Genomic DNA, 12,648 nt, shown 5'->3' with positions numbered 1-12,648 from the left:
ATTTTCACTCCTTACACCTGCCATTTATAAATATCACCCTCTCCTCCCTTCTCCTCCCCACCCACCCAATAGCTAACAGCAGGTAATTACAATTTAGCATCACCTGGCTATCATAATGATCCTTAAACAGCCTCTAACATATCTTGACTGGAGTTTGTATCCCTGACAGAGACACAGCTTAGCTCTGTGCCAAACACACCTGCCCTAATTCAGGCATCTCCTTCCTGCAGCTGTTAGCTGTTAGCAGTTAAAGCTTCTAGGGAATTGAACAAAAATTTAAACTGACAAAAGAAAGGCTACAAAGATCAGCAACCCATAGAAACAGATATTGATTACTGGAAAACAGCAATGGCTTCTGCCAAAAATGCCTTATATTGTAAAATGCTTTTTAATATCTTTAGTACACATTATTTAATTTCTTTCTCAGAGAAGCCCCTATGAGAAGGATGAAAAACTCTTTGAAGAAAAAAACAACTATTATACAATCAAGCTATCCCTCTTCTCTTCCAGTTATATAGCCAAAGGAAATAAAATCACTGTCTCAAAAAAATACCAACACACCCATGTTCATTGCAGCATTATCCTCAACAGCCAAGATATGGAAACCACCTAAATATCCATGGACAGATGAATAAAGAAAATGTGGTGGATACACACACACACAATAGAATATTACTCAGTCATAAAAAAGGAAAGCCTGCCGTTTGTGATAACATGGATGAACCAGGGGGATATTAAGTGAAATAAGCCAGGCACAGAAAGACAGATACTACATGATCTTATATGTGGAATCAAAAACAGTTGAACTCCTAGAGGGAGGGAGTAGAATGGTGGTTACCAGGATCTGGAGAGGCAGGGGAAATGGGGAGATGCTGATCAAAGGGTACACACTTTCAGGTAAAAGATGAACAATTCTGGGGACCTGATGTACAGCATGGGTGCGTATGGGCGTGGTAATTTTTTGGTAATCATTACACAATGTATAGGTATATCAAAGGAAGAAGGCCTCACTGATATCACATTATAGAAGAAAACTATGTGAGAGGCAGTCCATGAAAAAGGAAAATGATACACTCATGCCCCTCAAGGAGGCTTCAGAGGAACCGCAAATGAGGAATTATTTACATGATAAACATGGGCCCAAAGAGAGCTTGATGAGTTTGAAACAAATGTTATTTCCCTTCTCTTTATAGTCTTTGCTACCTGTCTTCCATTTCCCTCTCTTCACAGATCTCTCCACCACTTTCTCCTAATTCCTTCCCCATTCCCAACCAGAACTCCTGATGAGGGTAATCCAAATGAAAACTAACTGGGGAGACTTCAAAGTATTTTTTCAGCTCAAAGCCTTCTCATGCTCCAGCCCTTTGTAGGTGGGCCCACCAATTCATCCTTCCTTGGCCCTTCCCTACAGCCTCCCACCCACACAAACTATCCCAGATAATTCAACAGGGGGTAAAATATTGCTCACAAAATGCAGTAACTCACTGCCCACCTTTGTCAGAGATTCAGTATCCTGCAGGGGCCAATAAAAACAGAATCAGCAAAGAAAAAGGAGAACTCGTAGGTTACCAGTAATGCAATTATTATCAACTGGGATTCTCAGCCTAGGAGTGTCTTGTTTACAAATCAGCAAGCCAGATGATAGGATTTCTTTTCTACAGCCTTGATGTTGATGAATTTCCCCTCACATTCCATGGCTTGTCATTCCTGCCTCTCCAGGCCAGCTAGAGGCTGGCTTTGCTCTCAGTACAACAGGACTGACTCAAAACACTGGCTATATTATTGTCCTGGAGACAGGGCACAGGGGCTGGTTTATTAGGTATTACCCAAGTAGACCGGGTTTTCTTTTTTTTTTTTCTATCACCTGCTGCTTTTTCTCTCTCCCTTGCTATAATTCTTGATTACCCTTATTTATGACTACATTGTTTGCCTAGGGAGGCAGCTATGCCGTTGCAATTGTTGAGGTCTCATGTTATCGGCAGTAATACTGTTAGAAACTTGCACCATTCACCTTTTCATGTATCGTCACTCAGAAGATAATGATTGTGGCTAAGTATTCAGAATAAGAAAGGTATAACAATGAGTACAAAAAAGATATCCCAAATTTGGACAACTAAATAATAAGAATTGTATAGTTGCTGATCTAGATGACCCAAGGGAATCCCTAGAGGTGCTACCTGTGGCCTCTGGCCCATGGCCTCACTATTTTTTTGGTCACATTGTAGCCTTTTCTTCATTTTTAGCCTCTTTCCATTATGAAAAATTTCATCTCTGCTTCAGTATATGTTAATCCCACAGGCATCCATCCCAGCATAAAGCTTCAGGTGATAGTTGAGATGATGTGTCAAAAGGGGGACCCATGTAATCTGTGGCAATAAGAGGAAAAGGGAAGGGTTTTCCCCTTAATGCCTAACATATAGTAGGTGTTCAATAAATTGTTTTTGGATGAATTTGGGGAAATAAATTAATATATTTCAATCATGTTTAAAATACTCCATATTTGACTTTTTTTAAAAAAGTTTGAATTTTTTTCTTAATGTGTCAGGAGTTGCTGCACAGGGGGAAAGCGAAGTTCCCAGGAGTAAGATGTGCAAGAAGGAGGCAGTCTTGCATCTCAGGGCTGATTCCCTAAACTCTGTGCTTGAGGGAAGTTCTCCCCTTGCAGACACACTGCTGAGTGACAAGGAAGCGCCTAGACTCCACTCTGACCAGACTTGGTTCTGAGGCCTATGAAATGTTGATGGGAAGAACAGAAGCAGGAAAATCTATCTATTCAAATTTGCAAGAGGTGGAAACTTTTATTCACCTTCCTGGATAGACTGTTCCTTTGTCAAAGTAAAGCTAAGGCCATGGAAAATGAGCTATTTGAGAGTCTGTCGCTCCAAGGAAGAACATGCTGGCCTAATTGTCCCCCGAGTCAGGAGAGAGAATTGTAAAAAGCACTTAAACAGGCCTAAGTAAAAGTCCAGCACATTATTTATTTAAGACTGAATTAGGACTGAGTCATTCCAACTCTGAAAAAAGAGTGTTGTTGGATTCTTATATATTCGATGGGTCTGCCCTATTGAAAACCATTGTGAAGTCTGGTTTCCCAAGCAAGAAGTGACACTTTCACTGTCAGTCTTTCTAGGAATCTGGCAGAATCCAGGACTAGGATTACCCTTATTTATGAAGCGACCTTAGACTAACAGTGGCTCTCTGGGCCTCCAGACAATTGGCCAGGGACTCTAAAAACCAGAAACAAAGTTGAGAGAACTCCAGGCTGGTGGAGAAAAACAGCTGGCGTTTATTACCAGAATGAGCCCCATAGAAGCAACAAAGCAGCAAGCGATGTTCTTAAACAAGGGCCTGTGGGCCTTGTCAAGATCTGGAGGAGCCATCTACAACTCACTGCTGAGTGAGAGGGCTAGGCAGTGTCTTTAAGGTCCTGCCAGCTTTAACATTGTATGCTTTTTCTTTTGTTCAATCTCTCACCACAACTGGAAGTGTTGCCTCAACTACACAGGAAAAGTTTGCAGTAACTTAGAGAAAACATTATTTTAATCACCAGTGTATGTTCTCTGGCTCCCTGGACAAATCCATCAGCAGCGGCAACACTGACCAGGTCCAGACTGGGGCCACTGCAGTGGATGTGAATCCATTGAAACCAGGGGTCTCCAGTGCTCCTGATTCCTCACAGCTCTGTTCCTATGCCAAGGATGGTCAGCAAAGCCAGCAACCTTGAAGGGGGACCTTCTCCTAATCTCCTCCCTGCCTGCTGAGAGAGTGTACAGAAGCAGCTGCGATGAATCCAATGATAATTACATAAATCATTAACAATACTTGATATTTGCCCATCACATTTCTCATTTCAAAGTGCTCGTAAAATTGTATCTCATGGGTGGCGCTGCTGGCACAACAGAATTCCAAGGAAGGATTACTGGCTAAGTAAATAAGGCCTGGAGGCTGCTTTAAAGCCTAGGAGTCTGTTATTAATCCTTTCCTCCTTTTCATTTAACTTTTTCTTATGGAAATGTTCCAACATACGAAAAATAGAGAAAATATTATAATGAGTCCTTATGTATCCATAACCTTTCTTCAAAAATTATGTATGGCTTTACAGTCTTGTTTAGTTCATAACTGCAACTTCATTGAGGGTGAGTGCTGGGGTATTCGTGAAGCAAATCAGTGACAACATATTTTACCCATGGATACTTTGGTGCCATTAATAAAAACCCCTAGGTTATTCTATTAATTTGAAATCTACTATAAATCTATCTGATGAATAAATCAAACAGATTTTAACAAATTGCTTCTCTTGCCAAAGTTTCCCATTTGCTAGAACTAGAGATTATTCATCAAAATAGCTGTGACAGTAGAAACACACCACTTGTCCACTCACACAAGACATAGCGTACTTAGAATAGGAATAGATCTCTGATTTGATGTCCCAGTAATTTAGAGATTGATGATATCCTACTGATACTTTCAGGAGCAGACATTTTAAAATGATGGTACAGACCCACTAGTCTGACCTTTTCTCTGTTAGTCACAGTTAGGCTGTGGTCATTCCCAGATTCCCTAAGATTAGAACAGGTAATGGGTCACCTGTGTGACCTGCACCAAGGCCAGCCCCACCACCCCCGGCCACAGAAATAAGATATCTCTCTTTCTCTCTCTGTGTGTGTGTGTATGTATGTGTGTATGTCTATTTCTGCCTCTCCCACATCTCACACACACACACACACACACACACACACACACACAGCACCTCACTGGGAAGAAATGAGCAGGTATGGAAGAGACATTCTCAGAGATGGATCTCTACTGTGCTCAGTCTTGACTTATCTGCTGTCAGTGCTCCAGGGGATGAGCTCTGGAGGTCACCAGTAACTTGGTCAAACATCCCCACCTACTTCATCCTTCTGATCCAATCAAGAGATTCCTACACTGAAGTTTTACAAAAACTTCATAAAACATTTTGTGATTTTTTTGAATGTGGTAAAGAAGAATTTAAGCTCTTTTGCAGGAGGTAACTACTAGAAACTGAAGATAAACTGTCAAAAGTGGCTGTTTCTAAGGATGGAGAAAGGGATGGAGGGGTTAGAGGAGGTGGTTGCTGCACAGTGTGTCTTGCGTGCAATTTGGTCATTTAACTTTTTGCCATAATACATACTCATTAAAATGTTTAAAATAAACTTTTTAAATGTAATCAAGCAAACACAGAAATGCACATATTTTTTTAAACTGGCGAATAAAGTGCTTGAATCTTTTTGCTCCCTCATTTTCATTTCCTGACCTCTAAACTCTGGAGGCCTCTGGGCTCAGTTCCCCCAAATTTTCCTCTTCTCTGTATGCACTCTCTGTCTTGGAATATCACTCAGCCCACAGCTTGAAACACTGAATTTATAAGCTGGTAGCCTCTGAATTTATATCCAAGTCACAGAACTTTAACTTACTCTTCAGATTTGCAACTGCCTTATCAAATTGCCTCTGGATGTCTAATAAGGCTTCAGTCTTAACATGTCCAAAACATCCCCATCACATCCACTCCTCCTGTGATGTTTACTATGTCAGGAAATGGAAACAAGTGAGTACTCCTTTCTTTCTCTGCAACCCCACATCAAATCCATAAGAGATCCTTTCAGTCCTATCCTGCCTCTGAAGGAAACAGCCTCCTCTTCATGGGCATCTTTTGCTCTTCCCCTTGCCTTGTTGCTTTCTATTCCACACCTAGTAACCAGTGGGATCCTTTTAAAAAGTAAGCCAAGGCCAGGTGCGGCGGCTCATACCTGTAATCCCAGCACTTCCGGAGGCTGAGGCAGGCAGATCACTTGAGGTCAGGAGTTTGAGACCAGCCTGGCCAACATGGTGAAACGCTGTCTCTACTAAAAATACAAAAATTAGCCGGGCATGGTGGTGGGTACCTGCAATCCCAGCTACTGGGGTGGCTGAGGCACGAAAATCACTTGAACCCGGGAGGCAGAGGTTGCAGTGAGCTGAGGTGGCGGCACTGCACTCCAGCCTGGGTGATAGCATAAGACTCCATCTCAAAAATAATAATAATAATTATTATTATTAAATAAATAAATAATTTAAAAAAAGTAAGCCAGATGCTGACATTCCTGGACTCAAATCCTCCAGTGCCTCCCAATTCACTCAGAAGACAGAGCCAGCCCCCACACCAAGGCCCATGGGCCACATGGTCCATCTCCAGCCTGTCTGACTCCTGCCACCTTCCCCATCAGGCATTCTGCTCTAGTCTTCTCACTATTCCTTCAGATGTCAAAATCTTTTTTGCCCCAGAACCTTTGCTCCTGCTGGCATGCCCTTTCTCCACACCTCACTCACCCCATCTCTTCCTGCAGGTGTGTGCTCAAAGGTCAGTTGTCAGAGAGGTCTTCCCTGATAACCCTGAAGAGTACCCACACTCATTCACTGGCCCCTTGCCCTGTGTCACGTCCCTTCACAGCAAGAATCCTTAAATCATGCATTATATATTTAATGGTTCATATTTAATATTGTCTGTCTCCCTCACCCCACTCCCAATAGAATCTAAATTCCATGAGGAGAGGGGCTTAACTCTTATTCGGTGCTCTATTTCCATTACCTGGATCAAGTCTTGGCACACAGTAGACTCAATAAATATGTCCAGAGTGAATCAAGTATGTTAAATATTCTATCTATCCCCATGATGTACACCACTGCAGAATGGATAGCTTTTATGAGGTTTCAAACTTAATTTTCAGCCCCAATACAAATTTAAAAGGACTAAAAGGGAGGGATGTGCTGATTTTAAATAATGTATTAATTTTTAAAATCTACGTCATTCTATGAATCTCTATACCATTTCTGGCACAACTTGAATGTAACCTCTGCGGCATATGATTTACTGTGCTTTAAACTTGGGCCACACCAACAAGCACCTGTAGCACAGATGACTTGGGAAGGAAATACTGGTGCAGACAGGGCTGATATTACAACTAGTGTGGTCTAATGTATAAAGTGGATGTTAGGAAATAGGGAGACTGGAGCGGATGCACCGGGCTTCGGGTCCTCTCAGAATCTGACTGCAGAACTTCAATTCACGGGACAGATAAGGGTATAGATATTCCTTAGACCACTACGAAGATTATTTTCTTCATCTTGTCCATTCTTAATTTCATCCCTGCAACACCTCGGCTTGTCTCACAATTTGGATTCTTGTCTGGATCACCAGTATTTGTCTTGGTCAACTAATTGTGCATATTAATTATGAATGCAGAGCTACCTATTCCTTACCTCTATGGAACACTGTTCCTGAAAGATAGAATAAAATGACTCAATGATAGAAAGATGCTGTTTCTTCTTTCTTTATATACAGTAAATATATATTTCTCATGCAATTTGAATGAAAACTCACTTTTTTGAGAAATTAGATAAAATGATTTTAAAGTTCACATGGAAAAATAATAGTCAAAGAATAGGTGAATAATTTTTTTAAAAGACAGTAAAGGAACAAGACTACTTGTCATGGAAATAAAAGTTTAAAATATATGTATAATAATTAGTGTGGTACTAGTGTAAGAACAGACGGGTCAGTGATGAGTGATACATACAGAAATTTACTATTGTACTTAAAGGAGAATTACAAGTCATAGGAAGTGAAATAACTATTCAGTAAGTCATGCAGGAATTATTGATTAACTGTTCAATGCAAAATTTTTAGTCTCACTTCTTACCACATATCAATATAGGCATTGAATAGATTAAGAAATTAAATGTAGGAAATCAATTTATAAATAACCAAAAAAAAAAAAAAAAAGTGGGCCAGGCGCGGTGGTTCACACCTGTAATCCCAGCACTTTGGGACGCTGAGGCAGGCAGATCACTGGAGGTCAGGAGTTCCAGACCAGCCTGGCCAACATGGCAAAACCCCGTCTCTACTAAAAAATACATAAATTAGCTGGGCATGGTGGTGTACACCTGTAATCCCAGCTATTAGGGAGGCTAAGGCAGGAGAATCACTTGAACCCTGGATGCGGAGGTTGCAGTAAGCCTAGATCGTGCCAGTGCACCCCAGCCTGGGCAACAGAGCAAGACTTCGTCTCAAAAAAATAAAAATAAAGTGAATGTTGATCAAATTTTTGTGGGGGATCAACTTTCTAAATGTCAAAGCAACATAAAAAGTCACAAGAAAACTGATTATGTAGCAAATAAATGGCACTGGAAACATACAACACATTATATTAACAATTAAATAATATTAAGTATTATGCCAGACAAAAGATTAATATTCTTTTGCATAAAGAACTCATACAAATTGGTAATGAGTATTGGGCATCACAGACAGATGGTGGAAATGAGCAAAGGACAAGCGAGCAAAGGGCATCACGGACAGACGGTGCGCTGAAGAGGAACCACAGTTCGCCAATATGTAGTTTGAAAACATGATTAGAGATTTAATTACAAAACATAAACATGAAACAAAATGTTATTTTCATCTGACAAATTGGCAAAAAGAATTTTAAGTGGCAATACCTCATTTAGACAAGGGTGAAATGAAATTGATACTCATATACACTGGTGAATCAACAATTTGGCAGCACAATCAAGAGAACCTTAAAACTGTGAACGCACTTTAACCCAGCATTACCACCTTTAGCAAGCTATCATAAGCCAGCCACCTGAATGGCAGATCACATTTGCCTTACCTGTCACCCTTCGTTCTATATTTCATTTCTTGCCTTGAAGCTGTCTTCCCTGCCTGGCTGTGTGCCTGATGAGAAGGAGCGTCTGTTTTCTTCCCAGCTGTCCCAGTGCTATGCGCAGGGCTTAGTATCGCAGGGCTTAGTAAGAATGATATTTGGTCAAAACTTTAGGCACAATAAAAAGGGAGGGTCTTGACTATCTAGCAATGAAAGATGGCTAAGTAAATTATCAAACACACATACAATGGAAAACATACATAAGAATGATGCAGGACATTCCATCTCAAAAAAAAGAGGATGCATATAAAAAGTTTCTAAATTGGATCTCAAAATGTTCATATTCTGATGTTAAGGGTAAAAAGAACACAAAATGGATATAGAACATAATTTCAACATGTAAACATAAATATATCTATTTTAAGATATACAGTCCTTCCTCGGTATCTGTGGGGACTGGTTCCAGGACCCCTGTGGATATTAAAATCCATGGATGCTCATGGCCTTGATATAAATTGGCATAGTATTTACATGTAACCTAGGTACATCATCGTATATACTTTAAATAATCTCTAGACTACTTAGAATACCTAATACAATGTAAACAGTCATTCTACTGTATTATTTAGGGAAAAGTGACAAGAAAAATCCGCGTATGTTCAGTGCAGATGCAGCCTTCTTAGGCCTAACTGCATAGTACCTGTCAGCAACAAGGTAACATTACCACCCATGATGAACCTGTGAAGGTGGAGGGCCGACTGTTCTATTATATTTGTGTGCCTTCAGAATAAAAAAATGAGAAGTCTAATAGGGGTACCATGAATAAACTGTGGCAAGTAAACCTCCCACACGGAGAGATTTGACAAGCAAGAAAACGTGCTTGTCTCAACTGGGTCACTAGATGAAAGGAGAATAAAGGCTTGCCCAAGAACGTGAACTACAAGTCAGTACTGAAGCTAGGTTGCGTGGTTGAATGAACCTCAGTGGAGAATTATTCAAAGCAGTCTCAGGTTGGTGGTGCCTCCAGATGGCTGACAAAAGCAAGTCAAAATGTCCTCTGTGAGAACTAGACCTCAGCAGGGACCAGCAGCGATCGTGAGTCACTATGGCAACATTAAAAACTAAAAATGTTTGCATCCTAGAATTGATGAAATAGGATCAGCAAAATCTTAACAGTGGCCAACTCAGTGGTGAGATTAATCAAAAGTATTTTTCTGTATTTGATATAACAGACATATTTAGCATTTGGGAAAGTAAAATAAATTTTCAGTTTTACACATATGGTGTCCTAGGTGAAATCATTTTGAAATATTACATCAGACTAGGGTGCCTAAATATGATTGCCCCTTCCTCTCTTCTTTTCGTCAACAGCAGAGCTATTCTAACAGCGAAATTCAATTAGTTCTCTCCCTATCATCTTGTGAAATTCAGTCATCAAAGAGAAGATAACTCTGATGGTCAGGTATACTACCTCAATCAGACTGTGAATGCATGTGCCAAGAGGGATGTCATCACTGTCATTAACATTTTTGAACACCTCCTATGTCCAAGATATTAGATAAAGCCTGACAAGAGGGCCCATTGCACAGAATTGTAAGTCTCTACTTTCGTTCATATATTTAATTGACAAGTATTTTTGGGCACTTATTAGGCACTAGGAATTTAAAGATAGACATTGTGGTTCGTAAGCCAGGATATACACAAATGAAGACTGGAGAAGGCCATAGGCTTAAAGTTTGGAAATTTTGCTTTTCTGTTTATATAAAAAACTGATTGGGAGGGGAATTATGAGCTTATTTCCTGGTATATACACAGCTTGAGGGTATTAAATCTAGGATGTGCTGGGGGGTGGGGGTGGTGGAAGATGGCTATTCCTACAAAAGATCAGGACGACGAAGTCCCTCCAGGGAGAAAGAGAAAGTCCATCAGCCCTAAAGCCAATGGCTTTGGAAATTGTTTATTCTCTATGAACCTCTACTTTATATTTAAAAATAAAATTTTGAATGCCTCAACCTGAAAAGCTTTGGCTATGGCCTGATCCTCTGAAGTAGCGGGCTTTGGAATCCGGCTTGGAGTAGTTTGGATATAGCCTAGTCTGGTGTGCCTTTGAATGAGCCAGATAATGCCCTGGCCCTGGTGTTGGCTGGACCATGCCTGGGGCTCCCCATCTATTTCAGTGACTGTCTACATACTCCAGGGAGTGAGTGTTGAATGGTCACTTACTTGCCCTTATAAGCTTGCCCTTGTAAGGTCGGGGAAAGGCTGAACTAAATACGTAAATAATGAAAGTAGACCCTGTTCTTGGGGGTAAAATGCTGCATAAGTACATTATTGTTATATCATAGATTTTAGACTAGAAGTGGCAGCCTAGGGCAGTCATTGATTATCTCCTTAGGGATAGGGGTTACATCACATTATCATTGCACTGCTGGCATGTAGGACACGGAGGTTCATAAACATCCCCTGGAGTAACACCCAACACCTAGCTCTACTGGGTCCTTTTGCGAACAGGCAAACCGTGGAGCCTTGCTGAACCCTGGATGACCTGTGTACCTCCTTCTCTTGCCACCTCCTTCTTTCTTACTATTTTGACAACTATTCCTATTTTTATACACATCTCCTCTTAAAGAGTTACTCAGTTGCTAGATTTACCTCAAGGACTGAGGCATTTAAAATTTATTTTTAAATATAAAATGGGGGCTCACAGAAAACCCCTAATCAATTTCCAAAGCCATCAGCTTTAGAGCTGACTTTCCTCTTTCTCCCCTGAGCAACTTCCTTTTCCTGATCTTCTGAGGGAATATCCCTAACCCCACAAATGCTCCAGCACCTCCTAATTTAATACCCTCAAGTTGTATATATACCAGGAAATAAACTCATAATCTCCATCCTAATCAGTTTGTAATAGAAAAGGAAGAGCAAAATTCCCAAACCTTAACCCTATGGCCTTTTCAGTGTTTATTGATGAGTATATTGCAAACACCTGGGTAGCCAGGGCCCCTCTGCTTCACTCCGCTACTTAGAAGCAGCTTCTGCCACACATCCAGGATTATGTAATACATATCTGTCACGGTCCACAGGACCAGGGGACTTTAAAAAATAATGGTGACATAAAAACTCACAGTGGTAGCTATACCACGGAACCCTAGGTGAGAAGGCGCCTCCACCCGCACACAGGTGTATGGACGCAAGAATGAACGCTCCGGCCGCACGCGTCCCACACACGGACGTGCACATGGGCGCCTCCGAACAGGCTCGCGGTTCCTTCCCGAAGCCAGCTCCGCGGACGCCTGCTCTGGCTCCGTGGGAAAGGCGCCTCCGCGGGAAAGGCGCCTCCGCGGCGGGGCCCCGGGCAGCGCCAGACCCGGCGGGCGGCGGCGGCGGCGTTGGCGCGGCCAGGCGAGGGGGGTTCCCGCAGCCCGCCCGCCCCGCCCCTCGCGCCCGCGGCTCCGCCTCGCCTCGCCATGGTGGAGCAGGGAGACGCTGCGCCGCTGCTGCGCTGGGCCGAGGGCCCCGCCGTCTCCCTGCCGCAGGCCCCGGAGCCGCAGGCGGGAGGCTGGGGCCGGGGCCGGGGCGGCGGCGGGGGCGCCCGGCCGGCCGCGGAGCCGCCCCGGAGGCGGGAGCCCGAGGAGCCGGCCGCCCCGGAGGTGCTGCTGCAGCCCGGGCGCCTGGAGCTGGGCGACGTGGAGGAGGACCAGGTGGTGGCCGTGTTCGTGGTCACCTTCGACCCCCGCTCGGGTGAGGGCCGCGCCGGGGCCAGGCGCGTGGGGGAGGGTCGGGGTGCCCCCGGGTTTTGGGGGCGCGGGGGAGGGGCTCGCTGCGCGCGCACGTGCCCTCCGGCCCCGCACCCCGCACCAGGGCCGGCCCGGGGCTCCCGGGCTCGGGGAAGGGCGGGGGTCGGCCGTCCTCAGCTCTCTCCCTCGGGGCGCAGCTGGGTGCTGGCGCGCGGCCTCTCGGAGCGGCCCCGAGGGCTTTGTTCCAG

General features: G+C 43.2%; 1 protein-coding gene across 3 annotated transcripts in view; it reads left to right on the top strand.

Moving 5' to 3' along the window:
• Positions 1-12,117: 12,117 nt before the first annotated feature.
• Positions 12,118-12,648, top strand: part of DENND11 (DENN domain containing 11) — a 90,821-nt gene continuing 90,290 nt past the window's right edge. For 2 of the 3 annotated variants that reach the window (XR_010140941.1, XM_054559905.1), the window contains exon 1: positions 12,125-12,404. Coding sequence is in view for 2 of the 3 variants with exons in the window: in XM_054559905.1 (XP_054415880.1) it covers positions 12,131-12,404 (274 nt within the window). In the remaining variant the exon portion in view is untranslated. Of the gene's footprint in view, positions 12,405-12,648 lie in introns of all 3 variants that reach the window. The other variant, XM_024249606.2, reaches the window with a different exon arrangement.

Source organism: Pongo abelii, chromosome 6 (assembly GCF_028885655.2).
Source record: "Pongo abelii isolate AG06213 chromosome 6, NHGRI_mPonAbe1-v2.0_pri, whole genome shotgun sequence".
NCBI lineage: Eukaryota > Metazoa > Chordata > Mammalia > Primates > Hominidae > Pongo > Pongo abelii.
Note: the sequence above shows the minus strand (reverse complement) of the source record. Positions and strands in the feature narration are given on the sequence as shown.